General features: G+C 43.7%; 1 protein-coding gene across 6 annotated transcripts in view; it reads right to left on the bottom strand.

Annotated features, from left to right (window-relative positions):
- Positions 1-4,966: 4,966 nt before the first annotated feature.
- The window catches only part of POMGNT2 (protein O-linked mannose N-acetylglucosaminyltransferase 2 (beta 1,4-)), a 30,986-nt gene continuing 11,644 nt past the window's right edge, over positions 4,967-24,308 (bottom strand). For 3 of the 6 annotated variants that reach the window (XM_083857506.1, XM_083857509.1, XM_083857511.1), the window contains exon 2: positions 4,967-7,287. In XM_083857506.1, the coding sequence (XP_083713632.1) occupies positions 5,459-7,195 (1,737 nt within the window). In that variant the 5' untranslated portion in view covers positions 7,196-7,287 and the 3' untranslated portion in view covers positions 4,967-5,458. Of the gene's footprint in view, positions 7,288-10,668; positions 10,750-20,562; positions 20,669-24,308 lie in introns of those variants that run through there. The other 3 variants (XM_083857507.1, XM_083857508.1, XM_083857510.1) reach the window with 3 other exon arrangements.

The raw sequence follows: 24,308 nt of genomic DNA, 5'->3' as shown, positions 1-24,308 counted from the left end.
CTTCTCATGGAGCTCTTCCCCTGCTCCTCTCTGCCTAAAGTCCAGCTCAAATTTTTCATCTTCTAATGGCAAAACAGAAGATAGAATCTGGAGAAGAGCAAACAAAAAGGACAAACTAATAGAGAATGATATAAATCTTGAAACAGAGGAGCAGGATTGGGATGAGGACTTGTACAAACAGCATGGGTGAAATCACCCCAAAGCAGGAGATCCATTGGAGCCCACACAGCATCTGCTGCTCCATCACCTATTCATGGATAGCAACAGGGACCTGGCAGGTTTTTGCCAGGCAGACTGAAGAAGCAGGAGGAATTGACTCATCACAGAAACATCACACCACTAAGAACATCCACAGGATAATACTGCTGGAAACCCACAGCGGGAAAACAACATCGCTGCTGGGGATGGAGTGCCTGCAGACTGTCCCACCTCCATCCACCTTAGCCACAGGCTGGCTGGCTATTGCTAGAGTCCAGGATAATATTAAAGCAAGGAGGGCCAAAGGAGCAGGGAGTCTCCAGGGCATGAAACAGAGATGTTACCCTGAGTGGATCTCTCAGTGAGTGCTACATTATGCATACAGGGACACGGCTAACCCAGAAGGTAAATCAGGCAATTGGAGCGAGCTGTTTGAATACACACCCAACCAAGGGAAACTCAATTAAATTTTAAAGGCAAGACATTTGGAAGTGGCAGGACTAAGCGGCATTTAAAGGTGGCAATCGCTGCCAAGTTATTTCGAGCAAACAGGAGGCTATTCCATGCATCTGTTTGAATGTGCCAGCAATTAATTTAGTAATCAGCATGTTCTGAAGGGATGACTTGAGAAGGTGACAAGCAGGGCTAGGCCCTCGATCAGTGTAAATTCACCACGGCTCTCTATGTTGCAGCCAGCCCTATGCTAGCAGAGGGTTTGGCTGAAAGCCCCTCGGGAGGGACATGCTGGGGGAGGTGACTTCACTTACATAAGGACGGTGATGTGCCTCACACACGTGCAGATGGTGATGCTTCTCATACCACCCACAGCACAGATGGACTGTCAGTCATCACATTGAAAGCCATTCCAAGAGTATGCCTACCCCAAGTCCAGCAGGGAAAAATTAAGTGCTCTTTTATCCACTAAACCTATGCTGCCTTACACCAGCATAGACACCAGAAGCAAAAATATTATAGAAATAAGTCTATTTATACAGCTCAGCAGAAGAAATACAGGAACAAAGATGCTGAAGTCACTATTTTGTTCAATGCAAATTAAATGATAGTGTGCTTATAGAGTTCCTTTCACCCAGAGAGCAACAACATTCCTGCTGTGGACTTGGATCAGCTCCTGCCCTGAGGAGGCTAAAGGCTCATATCAGGGCCCTTGCCAGTCCACCTGCAGTAAATGGGCCTCTGCCTCAGAGCCATCTGCACCAACAGCCTACAGGGTGTTGAAATGAATAATGTCCTGTCTTCACTTAATCTGGGTCCTGTGAGGTGTTGGTGTCTTGGGACAAGGGGCATCCACAAATCCCAGAGTGCTGGATATGCAAAGAAAGCCCTAAGAGATGGAGGCAAAAAAAGTGGCTTGAAATACAAGAAAGAATAAAAATTTTAAAAATCAATATAATGAATAATCCTGTCACACATTTACCTTGAGTAATGTATTTAGCTCTTAGAGATTGAGGTGATAAAGCCAAAAAGGGTACTTAACAAAGGCTCCCGAGTTACTGCTCTTAAGAGTTGTAATTTCCTTAAGAAAAGGATCTGTCAAAAAAGAATCAGGAGAGGGAAGAGGAAGAAGACAGAAACATCTCTATTTGAACCCTGCAGACCCAAGTATTTTGATTAACTATCTCCAGTCACCTTCTGGAGCTGTAAGACCCACCCTGGGTTACCAGCCTGGGCTGCAATTAGCCCATCACTGCCTGCCTCTACCACCCATGGAGGTATTAGCATCAACCTGCAGCTCCTGCTCCAACACCTCCATTCAGTTCCTCTTCATCCTCACACATGTCAGTAAGAGTCCTCCCACAACCACTGGCTGGTCCTTGCTCTTGGGTATTTAGAAGGAGATGTGAAATTGCAGCCAGAGGAAATCCTCCTGGCTGATCAATCTCTGCAAGCGCGGACAAGCTCAGCAGCAGTGAGTTCAAGACCAGCACCCTGCACTGCCCCAAAAGGGTTCTGGATTTAATCCCAGCTACTTCTCTTCTTCCAGGACAGCGTGGACAGATAGCACCAGAGAGTGTAATGTATTTCCTTTGGGAACAGAAACAAATGATGCAGTGATAGAACTTCCAAGTCTCTTGCACAAAGCAACTTGTCAAAAGGAGCCCCATAAGCTCATCCAATGAAAACGCTCTCCTAGAAACAGACTAATCCAGCTCCAGTGCCTGCCTTCCTGCACACGTGAGAGATGCAGCCTCAGCCCCTGTGCACAGAGTCTGCATTCACTATAGGACAGAACTTTAAATGATGCCAGGCAAACATTCCTTCTGATCCATCAAGAAGTGGCACTGACAGAGAGAAGCAAGGGAAACAAAGAGCCCACGGGACAGGGGAGGTCTGGGGCTGAGAAATGGAATGGGCCTGCAAAGCACTGATGGCAAAGTTATTAAAAGAAAGAAAATTTACTATGGAAAGATGCCAGCACTCCAGAGCAGTTCTTGAGGTAGTATAAATCAGCAGAAAATTACTGTGCCCAATTTGTGACAACTACAGGCTGCACCAGGAGCTCTCACTGTTGTGTGCTCTGGCAGAGGAGAAATTCAGGTATAGCAGCGAGGTGCCAGCATAGACACTTTACACTGGACAGGTGTTGGAGACAAATGGCAACATCACCAGCACAGCTTCAGTGTTCAGCTATCTCAGAATCTGAAAAGGAAAAAAGCCTTCTTTTTTTCCACCTCATAAAGTACTCATAGCACTGATGAGGAAGACAGAACCTGAATGCACATTTTTGGAAAGCACATTTGATTATCTTCTGGAAAAAACTACTCTCTCTCTGAACACGAGAGACTGCTTCACACCAGAGTTAAGAGCACAGAAATCCACATATATGATACTTCATTGCTCTGTAGCCAATTTTGTTGATTAGTCATTAGGATATACAAGAAAATAGTTAATGTGCTGTAACCAATCTGCAAATGTTATAAAATCTGCAATCATATGGAACTAATTTTAAGTGAAATGGGATGATCTAAAAATTACAGGCAAAGGACTACTACAAAAGGCATGGAGAAAAGCAGGCAGGAAGGCAACAAGCAGATCAATATCCTGCTGAGGATGAACAATGGTTAAGCGAACACAGGCGGTTCACACACTCAAAGAAAATTATTTTTAAGAACTGATACAAAATGAATGCTGACTAAATTTCAGATGTCTGAAGATACATTCACTACCAAATAGGACACCAACAATAGCACCTTTGCAACAGCCAGCAGGATGGCCACTGGCCACAGGGCTACCTTCAGCTTGAATGGATGTGGGGCTGCAGGACTGCTGCAAACCCTTCTGTGAGCAGGAGCTCATCAGACAGTGAGTTCCTGGGGAGCCACAGGTCCTGGAGGCTCCCCTGAAGTGCTTGCTTTCACTGTCATCTTTGAGGAAGCTTTTCTCACCTCAACTCTGACATATATGGCCTGGAATATGCAGCAGCTACATGGAGACTGTGGGGCACAGTTCGAATACTCACTTCAGCAAGAAGCCCATTTTGTCATAAGAAAATAACAATAGGAATGTTCCTGTGCCCCTTTAAAATATCAAGGCAAAAACCATTAGTTGGCAAGGTTACAATTGCAAAGCAAATGCAGACTTTGGGACTAATGTTCTGTTTCTTCCCCTCCTTTAAATCATAAATACGTTTGAAAACAAAGCAAGACATAATGAAAATGAATATACAGAAGCAGCACTCGCCTGAAGGTCCAATGTTGTGCTGTGGTGTTTTGCTCATTTTTCAATCCTTCTGTTTCTTGTCCAAATTTGTACAGCCATTTGTACTCCCCCTCTCCTTAGAACTTGTATTTATAATCCTGCCATGAGATGCTCATCTATCAGCCCAGAAAGCAAGACATTTATCCTACTCTTCAAATATCCATCCAGACCCTGGGAGGAAGGTGTGGACTGGGAGGGAGAGGAAAAGAAAGCACTTTTCATTTTGCTTCAACACTGGTTATAAACTACAGAGGATGCTAATATCTATGAGGGAAACCTCTCTCACTCCTGCCCCTTTCCTTCTCCCCATGAGCTGCACTTGTGACTCAGAGCCATTTTTCAAAGACAGTGCCATTTAGGGTCTCCAGCTAAAGCAGATCTGAGCAGGATCAGGTCCAAAGTAGTCAGGGCGTTACCCTGGCAATGAAGCCAGATCTGATCTTAGGGAAAATGAATTTAAGTCTAGACTAAACTACTCCCTCCACTGGAGTAACAGAGGTGTGAGTGTCATCAGCCTGATCCCTGCCACATGCTCTGGACAGCCCAATGCCCTGGAACACCCACCTGTTTCCTGCCTGACTCTGCTTCCTTCCACCAGCATCCAGGAAAGCTTCCCTTTGCCACCACCTGCCTATTCCCTAGCAAAACATGTACCTGTTAGTAGCTATTATCAACAGATTATTCTGATCAAACACCAAAAAAAGGATTTTCTTGAGCAGATTGCTGTAAATGCAATCTCTTCCCCATCAGCTCTCCCAAATCACCCCACTCCTTTCTCACACATTTGCACGTAACTCACAAAATGAAAACTCCTAAAACACAGTAAATTATTTTATCCACTCCATCCCTTCTACCTCTTATCTGTTACTACAACCTTTTGCAATAGGGGTGCAGTAAAATCTGATTTTAAACATGAAGCTGTAGTCTGTAGTCATTCTCTTCAGTCAAAATATAAAGATAAGAAGCTACAGATGCACATTTTATGACAGCAATGGACAAATCTATCACAGTAATGCTTTTGACAAATAATAAAATGCAGAAAAGTCTTGAGGAGATTTACAGCAGTTTAATGAAGGCTCTCATACAAAATCTTGAACTTAAAGTTACAGTCAAGAGTTACTGAAAAATATAACTTACAATGAAAAAGCTGATGAGAATTGCCGACTTAGCCATGGAATTAACTGCGCTTTAATGTTGTGCTTAAATAGCCACCACACAATAGAAACAAATTTAAATCACGACCAAGGTACACACAATTCACTTCCATTCTGTTTTCAATTACATGTATTCAGCAAGTAACCTCTGGAAGTTACTCTGACGAATCCAGAGGTTTTTCTTTTTTTTTTTTTTTTTTTTTTTTTTTTTCCAAACACTCACTGGAAATAAATACAATTGAAAGGATACATGTGGAATGCAATAAAATGGACACTTAGGCACTGGTACAGTCTAGTCTTCTTCAGCCCTCTACAAACTACAAGACGAGAAGTTTTAAACCACAGATGGAGTGGAGAGCAGGTTAGAGCTGTACAGGTAGTGCAGCAGGTTATGTACTACACAAGAGCACATCTGCAAAAGGTCCCAGGAGATTCTTGTTGAAGATGCAGCGTATCCACACCAGGTATATCGTGAAGGGCTTAATGTTTTCTGAGAAGGTGTGATTCTGATGAGACAATATATAAGGCATGTAAGTGTTTTCCCCTTGCTCTTGTATCCACACTTCGTATTTTACTTCTCTGACCTTGAGATACCTCAAATTCCAGGGGATCTGCCAGGACACAGCAAGTTTAGCTTCACTCGTGCCCTGGACAGAGGCCTGACACTTGGCATCCCTCACTTTGCCAGGGTAGAGGCTACCAGACCACTTCTGCTTCTTGGGTCCGGGCTTAGACTTCACAGTCTGCCTAATCACTTGTATGAGAGATGGGATGTTCACCTTTGTGTCCTGGTAGGCACGGAACAGCCACTCTGGGTTGCGGCAGCAGAGGTGCCGCGGCACCTCCGTGCTCTTAATGATGCGCTCCTGCTCAGCTTTGTCCAGATGAGCAATCCCACCCTGATCCCAAGGTCTGTCCGGGTAGGTGACGGTGTCTTCCCTGTCCGTGTTCTGCCAGGCAATGTACTGCAGGTCCATGCCAGGAAGGGTTGCCAGGGTTTTGTAAGGGGTGTAGTGCTCGGGGTTGATAGCATATGGGAAGAGCTCCACCACGGTGGCCCCTCTTGGCAGGAAGAGCGACATGACTAATTGGGCCCCGTGCATGCTGACCAGCATGGACGCATTGCTGATCAACCGGACGATGTCAGAAAATGAATGCTCCTCCAGAGAGACGGAAATGGTTTTCATCTGAAACTCCTGAGCAAGAGCCAGGATTAGTTCTGCCTCATTTAGGATAAGTCTGTTGATTGTCCGACTGAACACTATGATGTACTCCTCATTGGAGCTTTCCTCCAAGCTGATGTTCAGTTTCTGCATCATGAATTTGGTGAACTGCCTGATCTCATTACCAGAAACCAAGATGTTAGCCTTTGGCCCCTGTGGCTGGACAAATCCGTACTGGTACCAGGTGGTGATTTTGGATAGTCCCACATAGGACTTGGTGAAGCAGAGGAGCCTGCCCAGGGTTTTAAGCTCCTCCCTGAGGAGCGGCTGCTTGTTACTCAGTAACTTGTAGAGGTCAAAGTGAACACCTTCACTCCACCCTTCCATGAAGAAGAGTCGTGCCTCCAGATCTAAGTCAGAGAACTGCTGCATGGTGTAATAGATGGGGAGGAGGTCATCATGAAAGACGTGCATCAGGTTATCTGGGTTGAACCTGTTGGCAATCAGCGCCACATCAGGCACGAAGACCGGCTTTGGCATAAATTTCAGTGCAGCAGCTGGCAGCTCCACAAAGTTGAAGTACTGGGTGTTGTGATCTTCCACAGAGGAAAGGTCGAGCAGAGCCGGCTGGAACCTCCGGGAGCCGAGGTTGGGCAGCATGACGGAGGAGTTGCTGTGAAAGTAGACAAACTCCTCAGCCTCGGTAGAGTAGCAGAGGGACTCAAAGCGGCAGATGCGGTCGGTGTGCATCCTGCCAGTGCACACCATCTTGGTACCGTTCTCCACCAGGGCCTGCAGAGCTGCGTGGTAGTCAATCTGAGCCTCAGAAAGTTCCTGAGCCTGGCGCATGAGGACCAGCTCCTCCTCCACCGTGGCGGCATGATCGCACAGTCTGATGTATTTCCACAGCACGGCAGCGAGGATGGACACGAGCAGGGCATTGAACACGGCTGCTATGTTCATTCTGTAGTTAGATCCTAGCAGGATGACAGGTGGGGAATGCAATGGAGAGGGAACACATCATTAACACTCTTTGACATGGTGAGGGCAAAGACCTGTGGAAAATAAAACAAGAGAGGAACCATTTAAACATCAGGTTTACAGCTCCACCATAAATCGTATTTTATGGACTACTCAAGAGAGTTTAGGCCTCTTTTGGTAATTTTTCCCTCTTCCAGGGAACGAGGGGGAAGAAGAAAAAAGTGCTGAAGCTCTCCCCAAAACTGTAAAAAAATATAAAGCAAACAGAACTGGGAGCTGCTCTACAGGAAGGCTCCTCTCTCATTTTCATTTCTGTGCTTTGGAAGAAGAAAATATGAAAGAGTTTAAGGATGAGCTCTATGAAGATCTGTTAGAAAGAAAAGTGTGTTCTCTGGGACTCTGGATCACTCTGCTCTTTGCAGACCACTCCCACGGTGTGAGGAAATAGAGCACTGCAGTCATTGGGCCACCTGCAGAGGACTCCACCGAGTTCCTCCTCCCCCTCGGTATGGCTGAGTGCACTCAGCCGTGCCCTCACCTTCACTGTGCAGGTAGCAATAGCTCGAGAAGTATTGCCAGGACAGATTTCGCTACACTCCAGTGTGCAATGTGAACTAGTGAGCATCACATTCAATTTCATTTTATCCAGGGGTGGGGGAAGGACTTGCAGGTCTGTGGACTGCCCTGAGGGAGAATCCTGAGTCACTAGGGTGTTGCTCTGGCTGCAATCCAGGATCAAAGGCTAGGAACCACCATCCTGTTCCTAAAGAAATACTGACATGGGAAAGAGGAGAGCTCTGCTCTTTATGAGAGGAACTGATGTGCTATTAAAGCAATCAAACCTTAATTTAGTGAAGAGTCTGGCTTGCACAGCACAGCTAGCCATTTTACAAATGATAACCTAATGCATTTGAAGGGTTTCACTATTGGCATTTTCCCATCCCAACCTGAGAACCTTTTCTGTGCTACTCCAAAGCCTTCCTGATTCTTTTTCTGTTAGAGCCTGTGACTGTTTTCCTTCTGTGCAGAAACACTACTAGCTTGTATCAGAGTATTGATTATAACTTCAACTGTGAACTTCAATTGAGGTATTGATTCACCTACAGAATTTATGGGCTTCAATTTTCATTATGCATCAAGATTCACTGCTAGTCAGGCTGTAAATAATTGCACCCGTGACTCATGGGGAACTTTAGGAAGGGAAATTTCTGATTAGTATTTACCCCACTAGATTGTTTCTAGCTGCCATTTTTAAAGGTAGCAATTTTAAATTTCCTTTAGTGCAAGTTTGCCATGGAGGAGAAAAAATGCACATGTTCTGACATCCCAAGCAGCCTTTAGAGACACTTTTTAATCAAGAGACATTTCTTATATGGCAATGTGGAGGAAGTTCGCCAGGTATATTTGGGACCAAAGCAAACATCTCTATTGCCAAAGGAGTTCCTTTGAAATGAGCTACTGCAACTTAAAAGCTTGATCCTGCAACTTGGAATTGAATGGAGAATCATTCATGGAATTCAATGAAATCAGAAGGGATTCCTACACCTCATGAGATCCCAACAGCCTGGGAGATCTGTCTTAGGAGGAACTGAAGGTACGTAGGAGTTTGAATAATGCCAAAGAAATGAGTGCTAGCCGTAAGCCACACAAACTCAAGAGATGAGCCCTGGGGACCTGAGCAGCAAATTCATTTCAATTTCTAGCTACTCAAACAAAACAGAAATGAAGTCCACCTCCTTTGGCAAGTGGTCTGAAAAACTGCTTCATTTAGAAACTCCCTAAAAGCAAAGCAAGCAAATTAAAAATGTGTTGCTTTGATTTCAACCATGGGAAAAAAGGGACCTAGAGTGGTCATCTGATTATCAGGGCAGGATCAACTCTCCGCAAACCACGCCCCAAAGATGCTTCTCTCTCATTCTTAGTACTCATTCATCTCTTCAGCCAGTCTCTATCAAGAGAGGCATGAAGGAACATGATATACTCTTTTCTAACACTTAGTCTTTGTTTCCACCACAGCAATTTTAACTGGGTCTTGTCCCAGGTGCCACAGATATCATGCACAGAAAAAATGATGGCTGTCACATCACATCTCAATCTGACCTCTGCTGTCAACAGGGGATGACTGCTGCTCCTCATGGCTGTGCAAACTCTCAACCATGGCTATTCCATGGACAGCCTGGAATGGAAACCCACTGGGGACAGAAGTATATCACTCAGGTTCTGCTAATGCAATCAAACCAGTTTTCAGGAAGAGAAAGTTTTGATGGGGACAAATCCTGAATTGTTTTATTGGTACTGACTTTCAAAGCTTTATTTTACTTCTTCACTGTTTTTGAAAAATGTCTAATGATATCATCCAATTCTGTACATAACCTCTCCACTACAAACTTATCATCTTATGAGCATGGCTTTAAGTGACTTCAACAGCATCATCAAGGAAAGGATCAAGCCCCTGCAGCCATGTGCAAAGCCTGATAATCAGTACATGGAGGAGACCTTTAACAAGCAAATCCTCTGCTGCAAGCACACACTTAAAGGAAGGCCAGTCCGCAGGCATTGTGAAAGTTCACTTCTGTGGGTCAGAAGAACAAAGCACCTACAAGTTCAATGGAGTCAAAACAACTTGGCAGAGGAGGGAAAACCACAAGGCTTCTTTATTATTCCATTATGGCAAGGCGAGTGTGTATGTGTGGGTGTTTCAAAGGCATAAGAAGCCCACAGTCCATAAAAACACCACTGATATCACCTGCATTTCATGGGCATTTTGGTGGTGGAGAACTCTGCCAACCATTAAAAACCCCTTGAGCCAGAACAGGCCTCCTTGAAACAGCCTGTTCAAATGTTCCATCCCTGATGTGTTCTCTCCCCTCCAGCCGCAAGGGAAGGGCATAAGAGGCACTTCAGAGATGCAGCCAATGTTCACAGGTTAGCAATTCTCATTTCAGACTCTGCTACAGCCATACCTGCTAAATGGCTAGGAATGAACAACTCAGCTTTTTAGTAAAAATCATCTGCAAGGCCCTCTTCTACCTCGTCTCTCATTGCAGCTCTTTCACTTCCCTGCACTTAGCTGAAGTGAGTGTATGTGCTTTAGCCAACCAGGTGTCAGGAATATGTTAAATGTTAGCAATGCTAAAGTAATCCGTCTTCATTTCTGTTCCTCACTGCCAGTTCCTAAATCCTGGTTCATGCTGCTTGGGAGAAAGCTGCTTTTGATGGAAGTGAACATCGGGATGTGGATAGGAAGGGGTGTTGCAGGCAGAAATGAAAGGAGAATTTCACAGGTACTCAGAGAACTGTCTTAATTTTTTGCCTGTTTTCCCACATTTTATCATCCACCTTTTTTTCAATCTGACACTTTCAGTGAAAACAGACCTTCAGGAACTATAGTTTTTGGTCCCTCAGGGAACGATAAAGTATAAATAGTAACAATCCTACTGTTTGCTTTTACATACCCAAGAGAGGCTGCATTGAGGGAGTAAAGGCAAACAATCACTCTCCATGTCCCCTGGTTCCTCAGTTCCCCAAGCTGAGATCAGTCATTAAGTGCTGTCAGCAGCAGCAGACCCAGGATAAGAAACTTTCCCACAAGGCAGAGGGTAACACTGAAACAGGTGAAAGCATTTAGTTTTCTACCCGAAGAGAGCTGCTTCACAATAAAAGAAACTTTCATTACTAAGTCTCCCTCATAAAGTGGGTCTAGAGCTGCCACTCCCACAGCGTCATCAGAGAACACCCTAAGAACTGAAAGGCACTTGCAGAAGTGGCAGGCCAGACACACTGCTACTTTTTTTAAGAGCAGAGTGCTCTGTCCTGATTCTTTCTGCATAGAGGGCAGCCTCTAGGCCAGTCAACCCCGAAGGTGCCCATAGACTCCCTCCTCCCCATCTCCACCACGTTCATCCACTCTCTTGCTTCCTAGTGACACTGGAATAACCAGGGCTCTGCTCCACATGAGTAATATGCCCCAGTTACCAAGGAAATCGATTGGACTGAGATTTTTTCACTCTCTGCTTTGAAATGCTAAAGCACCATCAGCCACGACAACTGATAGACCAGAGCCAAGCCAGAAGAGACATGCATGTAAAAGCTCACAGAGCTTCTTGCTGCCAAGATGGGCAAGAGGGCAATGATGTCCCATGGGAGGAGATGGGATGTGCCCTTGAGGACTCCTGAGAGGAGTGGACTGCAGCAGGTGTGAGAGAGGGAGGTAGAAGAGGCAGATTTCCCTGGCAGTGATGCTGACAGGGCAGGGGGCAGCATACTTAGAGCCAGACATAGGGAGCTGAACAAAAACACAGGTGTGGGGGCAGCTCAAGACTGTGCAGTGGAATTAAGAGCATATCCTGAGGCTTGCAGCTCAGCCACAATGGATGCCGCTCCAGCAGCTAAGAGCCTGTGGGAGGCACTCTATTTTTGGTCAGCTCATCTTTACTCTTTTTCTAAGAGTTCACAGGCATGAAGAGCTTACCCCATTTTCTTCCTCCACCCCCACTCACTTAGCAAAAGCATCACAGTTTCATTCTCACAGCCCAGCTACTTCTCCTCTAACTAGCACTGGCTGCTGGTGAGCAGGTAAAGTCTTCAGGAATATTCATTTGGTGTGTTCAGCAGGCACTTCTGGCAGAGCCCTCCAGTGTCTTGCTGTGTCAAAACTCATGCAAGTTTTGACTTAGCAGCACCTTCTGCCTGTTAGCTACAGGTTATCTGATGTATTAAACATCCTCAGGAAGTGGCAAGGACACAGGAAGCATAGATGGAGACACTGTTCTCCATCTCCTGTTAACATGCCTAGGAGATCAGAGTGGGTGGGATGAGAGAGGAATTTCCACTAATAGGCAGTTGGCATAAAGAACTGTTTGGATTCATTTAGGAGACGAGTTCTGTTGTTCTTTTTTTAATTGTGAAGCTACAGTAGGATGAATCACTAAAGCTATTAATATGATGGACAATGTTCCAAATCTCCTCTTCATTTTAAAAATTGCAATCTAGGTAAGAAATAGGGAAAAAAGCTACAAAATCCACATTAAAAAAATCCCAACTACAAAAAACCAAACATACACTACTAAGACCCCCAAAGGGAAAAAAACAAGAGCTTGTTTAGGGAGAATAAGAGTGAACAGGGTGACCAGCATGCCTAAAGAGGGGTCACTTATTCCTGCAGGTATTAACAAAATGAGAAGTGCTGCTTTTGTCTATTTAGGCCTTGATGAACTTTGTTACCAACGGCCCAAACATTTTCCAGGCCAATGTTCAGCTTACCATAGCTACAGCAGGCTAAAAAGCCTCATAAAATGGAAAACCAAAAAGCATGAAGGAGACCCATTTCCAGAGAGCATCACCACTCTGTGCACAGAGGGAAATGCCTCTTCATGGAGGCCAAGTCGGCTCTGACCCAGCTGGTCAGCTCCTGTGCACAGCCTGCCAGTGGTGGCAGGGTGTCCAAACAGAACCATCTCCACAATTCCCAGAAACAACCCAACTGGAAGAGGACTGGGGCTGCCCTTGCCATAGGACAGCAAAGGAGTTAGAGCAGAGCTGCATGGGCAGGAAATGGGCTTCCTGTTCCGGTAACACAGTGGGAGGGGTAGGAGCAGATATTCCCTCCTCAAGGACATTTTCCCCATCAGCAGTCTCTACCCCTGGATCCATCTCTTGCCAGGCTTTCCAGGACCAGTACAGGAAAAGAAAAGCATGCAAACATGGCATTTTGCACTCCCCCTGCAAAATGTCTTCTTTCTCCTATCCCTGATGCAAGAGGCTTAGCTAAGGATTCAGTGTATATAACACATGCAGTTTTAAATACCTACTTCATTCATCCTTAAAGCAGAAGTTGCTAGAAGGCAACTTTCCCAGTTGGAAGGAGGGGGAGTTGGGATTCAGCAGCCAAGAATTTGCTTATATTCTCATCTCTGTTACAGATTCCCACAGAACTACAAGCAAGTCAATCCCCACAGCCCAAAAAGCTGTTATCATCTTATTCACTCTATTTATTTAATGAGATACATATATCTTTCACAGTACATAGCACATTAAAGAAAGGATGGTACACTGAATGATTGATATACTGGAACATTTTCTTTGTAAAAAGCAGCCAACTGTAGAAGTGCTGACTTTTTAAACAGGAAAAGAGCAGATTCTTGTAGAGGGAGTAAGCCCAGCAGTTAAAGATAAAAATATCATTACTGAAGCCTGATACAAAGAGGGGACCTAAAAAACAAGAATATCTTGACTATTTAGTCTCAAGAAGAATTTTAAAAATAGAGCTTTATTTTAAAAAAAGCAACCAAAATATAACAATGTATTTTTAAATCCCCCGTCTTATGAAAACCTTATAGATAGTTGTAATGAAAATTACGTCCATCTTCAGTTTTTATGGTTCAGCATAAGTGAGGAATAGAAAGCAAAACTGTAAATCTTTCTATACAAGACTCCAACCAAGGAAACTGAGGCTCTGGGCAATCATCCCTACCTTCCATATGAACAGGAGAAGACTGGTGGCTGTAGGACACCTCCCATCTGCACTTATTGATAGAAAACCTAAGTTTTCTTACATTTAATTTCAGAGTCTGTGAGAGCTGGGACAGGAAGAGATCCAACCTGACTTTCACATTGACTAGCAGCCATTGATTTAATATTTCTTGATACTCTTGTCTTGATGTACAAAATAACAGGTTAAAAAAATTCCAACACTAAGCAGTCAATGCATAGAAGCAGGCCATAAAGCTGAGATAAAAGTATAAATCTAAAAAGAATACTTCTTGGGCTTTTAAGATCTGCATTTTCAAGTTTTCTATCCATAATGGAGTATGAAATCCTTTCCCCAAACGAACTCTCCAGAAAATTCCCCTAAAAAGATGCATTTCTGACAAACAAGCTTGAGGAGAGAGATGTAAGAAAAACAAGCTAAAAAGGTGAAGAAAAAAAAAAAAAAAAAGGTATTTCTCTCAGCCTTCAAGTCTTGTTCACCTTCTGAGAGTCCCAAGCCTAAACATGGAAATCCAAGTTACTCAAAATAACCATGGCTAGACAGAGGGGAAAGCTTATCAGGCAGAGTTCATTCCAGCTGATCTTTGTTCATCCGAGTATCCCATTGAAACCTATCTGGTTACATTGTCATTAAGAACCCTGTCACACAAGTAAAAAAAAACCCTCTGGTTTTGCCTGGTCTCTTGCTTTTAGTCTGTAAACAAGATACTTTCATAAGAAAAAAAATGTCAAGAGAGCAGCAGGTTTATCTTACTTCAGTGGTCTGCCTAAAGCAAAGACGGACTGGGGGCGGCTGAAGGGAAAATTTACTAATGCTGCAAAACTGAATTTAAAAGAATATGATGCGAAATCCCAAAGTACTGAACAAGATGATCTTCAGCTACCCCAACTGTGCCTCTGGGCTTTAGCTGCCATTTGTTATTCTCTGTATTTTATCTATCCTTTCTTTCTGTGTTCTCCAGTGGGCAGAGTACCTGTGTTATTCGGGTACTGGGACTGCTCAGCAGCATTTACAGCCCGAGCTCTCCCCGCTGTCCACCAGCATGGTGTCCAGGACCATTCCTGCGCCTGCAAATCCTAACCAAGAGCCAAAATTGTTTGGAGCACAGCACAGCCAATAAGAACAGTGAAAATCCCTCCTTGGTTAGCACAAGCTACACATTAGCATGTTTTTAGGGAAAAAAAAAAAAAAAAAGTAATCCCATAGCAGCACGTGTCTGGCAAGAAATACATTTCTGCAAACCTACAGAATTTAGTCCTTATTAGAGATGTTTTCCCCATGAGACTTTAGTTTAAAAATGATAAAGCAAATCACAAGTCAAACAAAGAGGGAGTACAAAGATGTGGGATTACAAATGGACTGCTGACTCCCTTCCCACATGTGCACACACACAGAGGAGGGATTCAGTGTGAACTTGCATGGAAGGGGGGAGCGAGGAGATATCATCAAAAACATGCCAACCTCCCCCCTCTCCTCAGTACACTGCAACCAGGACTGCCAACAAAACTGAATTCAGAGCCGTATGTGATCAGCACAGCAAACACAGCACAGTTACAATGACACCCGGCAAAGAAATGCAGTAATTCAGAGCATCTGCAACCTTTTTAGTCTTGGAAGTACTATCACTGGTAGATCAGTGTTTCAGCACATGCACGCATACCTGGTGTTGCTAAATAACAGGAAATGCTATCCGGTGCCTCTCTTTCACAGGAGAAAGAAAAAAGAAGACACCTTAAAGCTATGCTTTGCAGGGGAACGAGCACTCTCCAGTCCTCTTCTTTCCTCACCACCACAAAGAAAAAAGCAAAAATCCCATCTAAAAGCTCTCGGCACCGTAACCCGTGCACCATCTGCAGCCTGAGCTACCTTTTTTCCCCAGGTCTGAGCATGCTCTGTCTGCCGGCAGTGTCCTATCGCTCCAGCTGGCTCACCTCAATTTGTTAGCCTCCCAGAGGTCAGCCTTGCATGCAGGATGATTTGCTGCAGTATTCCTGCAAATCCCCGACGGGCGGCCACACTGAAACAAACACCACCGTGCTGTTTCACGGAGCTGAGCGTGTCTTGGGAGACAGGCGGCAAACTGCTTTGGGGAGGGGGACACACACACGGCAGAAATCCTGCTTTTGAGGATCATTAACGCCACTGCTACTCCAGACACTTCACACAAAAGAAGAAAACAATAGGAGAGAAAGGGAAAAAAATGCCCCTTGCTTGAGGACGTGAAAGCCTTTCGTCATGCTTTCTAATAATTCCCTTGGCACTGGGAAAGCAATTTCCCAGCTGTGATGGTCAGCAAACGGCTTAGAATTCAACAAGGCTGTGATTGCCCTCCTTCAGAGATCCAGGGAACAGTATTTTCACACTAAAGTTATGTTTTATGGTGGAAACAAGTAATTCCTAAACACAAAGGCACAGAAATTATCCAGGAGTTTAAGAGAGAATCTCGTGCTGCACACAAGCTCACACAGGAGGTGAGTGCCTTACACCAACCTTCACAGCAGAGCTTGAACCTGTGGAGACTAAGCAGCTTCATGAAGATGGCAAACCAGATAGAACTGACTGGGAACACTTCCAGTTCTTATCCCACAGTGGGATCTGCATGCATATCATAGCCCTCCAAAAGGGTCATGGGACAAAGTCACATCTCTAAACACAGGAGTGAAATCCCAGTCCTGCAGGGACACCCCTGCAGGCAGATCACAAGCAAACATATGAGGCTCTGCAAGGGTGTTGATTGTATATTTGCAGGACATATCTTGAATATCTTGAAAAGGGTGAGGATTTTCCCTCTGAGACCTAACAGGTAAAATAAAGAAGGATGAAAAAGTAGAAAAGTTCTCTAACACCTCCTCCCACATGCTCAGGTGGACTCTGAACTACAGCATGAGCCTATGCCTATCCTGAGAGGATCTCAGAGAGACACTGGTCAGTCACATCTGCCTGGGGGAAATAAATAATAAAAAAGAGCAAAGAGAAGCGAGCCCACCCAGTGCCCTCAGCCTGTCCTATTGGGACTAAGGAAATCCAGAGTCACCCTTCCCCTTTTCAAGACTATCTCATTGTCCTGTTGCCCCTCTGAATACAAGGCTGTTACCTTGTGTGGAACAGGTCTGATATTTTTCCTCTAAATTCTGAAACTCTAGGAGTGGAGTTAGATTTGGAGCTGACCTCACTTGAGAAAACACATCTTGCCTTTGTGTTTTCCACACTTCAGAAAGCTCCACAGCATGACCTACCTCCCACTGATGCTAACAGGAGCCTTTCCACTGACCCCACAGATCTTAGTTAGTGACTTTATCAGCAGGACCCCAGATAACCCAGACACACCATGTTGGTCTCTTTCTCTTAGACCAGCTTTTATTTTACTGTAAGAAAAATAATTCTGGAAAAAAATTTCTTCTGGAGAAGAAATGACAACATATACAGACTGGTCTTCTATTTATGAATAAGCATCTTCTCTACCCCTGGAATGAGTTATATTAAAGGATTTCTTAGGAACAAGCTTCACAGTGCATAGAGTTAGAGAGTTTAACCCCAGTCCTGGAGAGGGTCCTGGTTGTCAATCTGCCACACCAGAAAGTACAAAAGTACATCATTAAGGGGTGGGGGAGGAACCATAATCAAATAATTCCAGCAACTGTGAAATAATAACTGTCCATTACTACTGCACCATAAGGCACTAAGTGTGGTAGTCCCAAGCTCTTCACAGCCAGCACCTACTACCAGCTGGTAAGGTTTGAATAGGAGGTCTTAGCTCAGAACTAAGAATTTGATGAATATTTAATACCCCTCAGAAAGTTGCAGCCTTCAAAAAACAGTCCACATTTTAGAAACCCTAAAAAGCAGTACAGCACTAACAAAACTCATTAAGCTACCAAGGAAGTCTGAATAGATCCCTCTTGTTTTAGGGCTTACAAAGAGCAGGTAAATCATTATTTACTGAATCTTTGCAGTGCACATATATGTTGCAGGGGTGCCTGCATCAGTCTGAGTCACAGCATTTATTATTTATAGTCCCAGAAGGACTCTCTATAAGAAATTGTTCTTCTTGCAGTGCTTTTGAACCAGAAGTGCATTTCAGTTTGAGAGCACAAAAAAAAAAAAATTATGCCTGAACTAACAAAAAAAGTCTTTGTACTGATAAATACAAAAAGGACACAAAGGAAGCATTTGGTTTCTGGACACCGAGACTGGGACTTCACACAGAGAAGATGACTTTTTGATTCTGTAGAAGCTAAAATTAAAACTCATGCCAAAAGGACCAGGACTTCAGCCAAATATTGGAAATTCCTAAGCAAGAATATTCTTTGATAGAATAAAAGGTATTTTTCTGAAGAATATCTCAGGGGCCACTTTGCTCGAATGCCTCAAGAATGACATGCTCCCAGGCTTAAGAGATGTAAGATGCAAGTTTTACATAAATATTAGATTTAAAAAGGTTTAGTATGATCAAACATATTTTACACACACACTCTTAGGTTACGTCTTGACATCAACTCGACAAATTCATAGGTATTTATTCTCCTCTTCAGATATGTGCAGAGTTTATACATACAAAACATATACTTGCCTGCCATCTGAATTTGTCATATGCTAAACTACTTAGTCTGATAAATCCCTCCATCCCTACTAGGAACCACCCTAGCAGCATTGGCCTGCTCCTGCAGCTGTGTGCAGTGTGTGTGGACAAGTCACCTGCCCGTTCCCAAGGCAGGAGATGGCTTTGGTAGCTGTTCTGATTCAATTCAGGTGTCACTTGTGCTCTTTCCAGTTCCCATTTTGCCATCAGTAATGACAGGTCAGCAGGGTGACAGAGATAAATCAATTCCCTCTCCTACAGCTTTGCCAACTGCGCACCTGCAACTGTAATTAGTGCCAATGTGTCTGCAAGGGAATCTGAGATAATTCAGGCTCGTAAGAGCAGTTTGGTAAGTCAATGATGTTCAGCAAGACTGACATGAGAAACCAAGGGTAGGTAACACATTGCCTGTGAGATCCCACTCACCCTGGTGCTTCCCAAAGTTGCCATTTGTTAACTGTTTTTGCACAGGCAGCAGGAAGATCATCTGCCCTCTCTCAATATTAAGCCACAACCTCACCTGAAGAAACATATCTCCCATTTTACAGACAAGAAGACTGAACCTGTCAATGGGATTTGGGTGGGATGCACCACACCAGTATCCATTAATATGGGAGTAGCTTCCTGCCAAAAATCTACCAAGAATCAAAACCTCTTGTGTATTCCAAGGTTGTATTCATGGGCTTCAGGGCTCAAGACAGAAGCTGGGGCCTCCAAGACCACAGGTGACAGAGTCGACATGGTAAAGGACAGAAAGGAATAAGTTACCAGCTCAGTCACTGTTGCTCTCAAAGATCTGCTGGAGGAATAGCCACAAGCCTGACATGCTCTGCTCCCCACACACCTTCCTCCCATCTTTTATTCCCACCACACTTGCTGTGCAGAAGGTCCAGGGGCTTCCTGCATGCCTGGGAAACCCCTCCTGGACCCACAATTTAGCCTCAAGTTGGAGGTCTGTCAGAATGACTTGTCCTGGGAATTTTGGAGGAAAAGGAAGAGAACCTCTTTTCCTGTCTGTTGAGACAAACAGTGTAGTCACAACCAGCAAGGATCACAGATGTCTTAGGAAATTAAGATGCTAATATCACAGCAAAACACAGCCATTGAAAGGAAAAACACCCCTGAGTGTGAACATCATAGGGGTGCCAAGGTATGGAAGAGACATAATAGAAATACAAAACTTGCTTTTCAGGAACTGACAGGCTCTTAGACAGATCTATAGGGGTGAACAGATAACAACTGTGTGGAAGTATCCAAAGGATAGGGCTCAAGATGTCCAAGAATTTGACTGCCTTCGCTGGATTATGCAACTGGTCTGCAAGCGGGCTGTTCCAGAACTGATGAGAACATCTCAGTCCACAAGCAGAATTACAGGAGGGCTTCAAGGATCAAAGTCCAGGACTTGGATGGTCTTTATGGGTGCCTTCCAACTCAGAATATTCTATGATAGGACTGTTGCCTAAAGCTGCCTTTGTTTTTACCTTCCACTTTTTTATGTTCAGAGACTTTGTGCTTTCTTAAAAACCTTGAGAATCCAAACCTACAAACCAAAGTCCTAGTACTTCATGGAAAGAACTCCACAAGGAAGCAGTAACAGCATCTACAGTCTTGATCAAAACAGCAGTTTCGATCCAAGCTGGAGCATGTGCTTCAATTAGCCAGTCTCTGACAAGTGCCTGGAAGTAGCTAGAACAGCAGCATGACAGGAAAATAGTTCAGAGCCAAGCTAAAAGAGAATCTAAATCAAATCAGGGGAAATAAAAAGGTTTACTGCCATTTTGAGTCCCATAATTGCAAACTGATTGTTTTGCCTCCAACGCCCCCTTCAGCCACACTTGTACAACACATCCCCACATTTTAAAGGATGCAGCCAGCATCCAACCCAACCCTGTTCCTAGGACAGCAGTGTAATATTAACAACAGACAGGAGTGCAGTATCACAGGATACCCTCCCTGCAGTGTAACCTTTTAGACTAATGCTAAAGGAGAACAAAACATCCATGTTCTGGGTGGGGAGCACATCCCAGGGGTGCTGACAGACACATGAAATTTCAGAGCAGAGCATTAGGTCTCACACATCATAAAATAACTTACACAGGAGGTTAAAAAAAAAAAAAGAAAAAAAAGAAAGAAGATGTTTCCTGACAGCATAAGCCATAGGACTGAAGAAGGACTGAAGAATATCTGCTGGCCAATTAAACAAAAATCCTAACAACTGGATTTTGATTAGTACTTAAAAATCTCAGTCTAATGTTCCCCATGGAAAAGATGAATTCTTACCTCCTCCCTCATCTGATTACAGTATCATCAGAAGGCCCAGAAGAGAAGTAGTAACACACGGCTGCTGGCCAGGCATTTACTGTTGCTCTGAGGGCTACTGCTGCTACTGACAGGAGGGAGAAGAAAGCAAATGAATCATCTTTCTCAGCTTCAACATGAACCACTGCACACAATAGGGAAAGTGTGATGAATACACTGAATTAATTGTAAAAGCCCATTTCAACTCCTCCAGGTGTCATATGCAACCATTTACAGTTCAATACCTAAGAAGAGCTTCTGCATGCCCTCAGCAGCTTGAAAATTCATGGAAAGACTATCGAATCTAGGCATATTTATCACAGCCACAGCAGCAAGAGGAAGAAGTCCAAGCCTGGTCTGATGGGAAATTTTTGTATTAGACTTGCTGTTGTATTTATCTGAATAGTAATAAAAACCAAGGTGGTTAATTTTGCCCCATTTTACCCTACCAATAAATCAATGTACCATTTCTCTACAAGCCCTCCTTGTGACCCACTTGTGTGGAGGTTTTAACACCCCCATAAATAGACAATATGACATTCAATACACACAAGAAGGTGAAAGTTTCAGAGAAAAAGCAGGAAGTATCTGTTGAAAGAGGAACATCTGCAAAACTACTGACACAGTTGTTATTCACTTGTGGCCCTTCGATTATGGGAGATTCCTTACCCAACCCTGCCACAGCAGCTCATTTCTGTTCCCTTCCTTCCTACCAGCAAGATCTGCTGCCTCTGTTCCACCAAATGCTGAGTCAAGCCTTTGGCAATGAGAATCCCTTCAAATAACTGAAGTGTAACCTGACTGTCACTGAGAGAAGAGCAGCATCAGCCCCATGAACCAACTGCTGTTTAAGACAGCTCCAGTTAAAAACATCTGCCCTCATTCATTTTCTACAGCTCTGGATCCACGTGCTGGTATTTGCAATGCCAAGAATAGAGTGGTCTTTCAGCAACTTACAGAGTATTTCAAGACATCAAGGGCTCTCCAGACAGCTTCCTATATCAGGATGTGCTTTTCCATCTCTAGGCTCCTGCTGGCATTGATGCAGCCGTTCCCCAGAGAAGCCACCTAACACAGGGAGGGTTGGAGCAGGGCTGAACCCTCTCACTAGCCAAGCAATCCCAAGGTAAGTGCTGTCACACCCAACAACCTCAAAGAGGAAGGTCCTGTGATCTTGAACACAAGACTAAAATATACGTATGTATTGGCCATAGGCAGCGAATCCTATCCCAAGTCTGGAGAGGTCAGAGATAGAGAACATTTACAACCTTCCTGCCTTGGCTCATCCTGCTTGACCCCTTCTGTGGCAGAAGGATGTGCTTATAATCTAACCTGGAGGCTGGCAGGAACGATCTGCTGAGGTAGCCAACCCTTCTTTCCAGGCAGAGGGATTAAAGCTACAGCACAAAAAGCTTCTCTTGCAACTATGAAGACCCAAATCTGCACTTGTGTTACTGCAGCAAGCGTGTGAAACATGGAAGTCAGGGACTAAGGACTGACTGGAAAACAACCATCTTGCTGAGCGACTTAGAGCAAAATAACCACCTTTTCTTTACCATCGAGGTGATGAACCGAACAAAAGCCCAAAATATACTGAAATAAACCCCCTCTTCTCTCATTTAATATATTTAAGACTTAAAATTAAGCATGTATGCAAGAGTCCTGTGTTCCAGTGGGACAATACATGCACATAAATCAAGCAAGGACTAGAGAACTTTGTGTATAATAGCTTGCCTTGTGACCTTTGTGCTAAGTATATATATATTTATATATAATACATATGTATGGCTATTGTAAAATTCATATAAAAGATTAAAATTAAAACAGAGACTACACATTAAAAGATGATTAATCAGTGATTTTAGAAATCCTAAGAAATTAATTTCAATGAGTTGCTACCTTCCCAGCTTTAGCTTTATACTTTGACACAATGATAATAGAGTCAGAAGCCAAGATACTGCAAAGTCATATATAAATGTGTGTGGAACTGTCCCAAGCAACCTTACAGGAGAAGGGAAGGTGAGAGCAACTCCAGTCTTCATTTTCTATTAACTTTCAGGTCTCTACATGAACATGAGTAACAACCTAAGTAGTAAAGAACAAACAGCCAGAAGCAAGGAGCAGAGGTAAGAACAAATCATTAAAAAGTGATAAGCACCAAGGGCCCTAACTTAGCTAAAGGCAGTAAAAATGCAGACACAGAGAAAACCACATCATGCCTCCTCAAAATGAATCTGGTCATATAGTTTTAGTGCTGACTAAGTGACTGCCTCAGTGGAACACCACAGTGTCTCCCAGAAAGGATAGTATTTCATCTGCGTGCTTAGAGGTCTGATAACCTATTTTCCCAGGTGTCTCTCCCTTCTTCTAAGAGAATATTACACAGAAAATTAATCTTTGTGAACCTTTTTATTTTTCACCGCTCCTCCTCTTCCCTCCCGCCACTCCTCCTATCCATTGTGAAAGGTAAGCAGGAATATATTGAAATTAAAATTGAAATAAATGACAACAGCAGAAGCAGCCTGAGTCTGGTTTGGCTCACAAAACTGAGTTTATGATATGGTTGAGTCAGTGCAAAAAAACAGGTCATGAAAGTGCTGTCACACACCTTTCTGGAGAGAGCTTTTTGTCCACATAGCTACAGATGAAAGCCTCATCTGCTCAGGGAAACTAATTTTCCAGTGCAAAGGGATTTCAATTCTCAATCCACCACCATCCCACTCAATTTACATTACATGTGGCCAGCTGGGAGAGGGGAAAACAACAGCAAAGTAAGACACAAAACAATTCACAACTCACTCATTTGCAATGCATCAAAGGCTTACCAGTGAGTGTTCTGTGTGATGGACTGTGGTCATTCCCTAACTACATCTGCTTGCCAGAAGCACATGCAAAACCTCATCACATTCAGGGAATCATGGACAATACACAGTGCATTCCTCTTCTGTGGGGGGAGTGCAGTCCCTACACACAAAATCGGAAGAGTTTTTTTTCCCTGGGACAGAAGAAGGGACAGAGGCAGTTGATTTCAACTCCTTCAAGGCATTTCCAAGGTATGTTACATAGACTGTGCTTAAGTATTTCATTGGTCAAAATGTGATTCAAAAGTCACAAACAGCTTAAAACTACACAAGTCTCTGAGCTTAAGGTCTAAACTCTCAGTTGAAACCCACTCTTGGAACAAAACATTCACATTAGTACACCAGTGAAGAGAACTGAACTGCCAAGAGTAAGTGTTATTCAGCGAAGAGTTTGCAAAATTGAGCCCTAAAACATAATGGGCAAAATTTTAGCACCAAAAGACATTAAAAGCTCATAGCATGGCTTTGAGAAGAATGTTGCAGAAACATCCCAAACTCAAAACAGTTTAGAAGCTCTGAGAAGGGAGAGCAATGGTTACTTTTCAGTATTAGCCATAAGACTTCACAAGAGGAATTTTTAAAAAACTATATGGTTTACTATCAGAGAATATAACTTGATGAATAAGAAAGATCTGTGTGCAAGCCCACTTTATACAAGGGGTACATAGAGCATAACCAAGAAACCCATCAAAATTTCTTGATGTCATTAAAGCATGGTCCTAATACACAGCTTTAAGCTGAAGAAAGAGATGGTTCTCTGAAATAGAAGTAGCCTACGCCAAATTTACACAAGGACTTCCAGTCAAGGACTCAAATCCCCTAATTCAGCTGCTCTTTGCTTCTTGAGCAACAAAGAAGCCAGTAGAT

The sequence above is a fragment of the Zosterops lateralis genome (assembly GCF_965231275.1).
Source record: "Zosterops lateralis genome assembly, chromosome: 1".
NCBI lineage: Eukaryota > Metazoa > Chordata > Aves > Passeriformes > Zosteropidae > Zosterops > Zosterops lateralis.
Note: the sequence above shows the minus strand (reverse complement) of the source record. Positions and strands in the feature narration are given on the sequence as shown.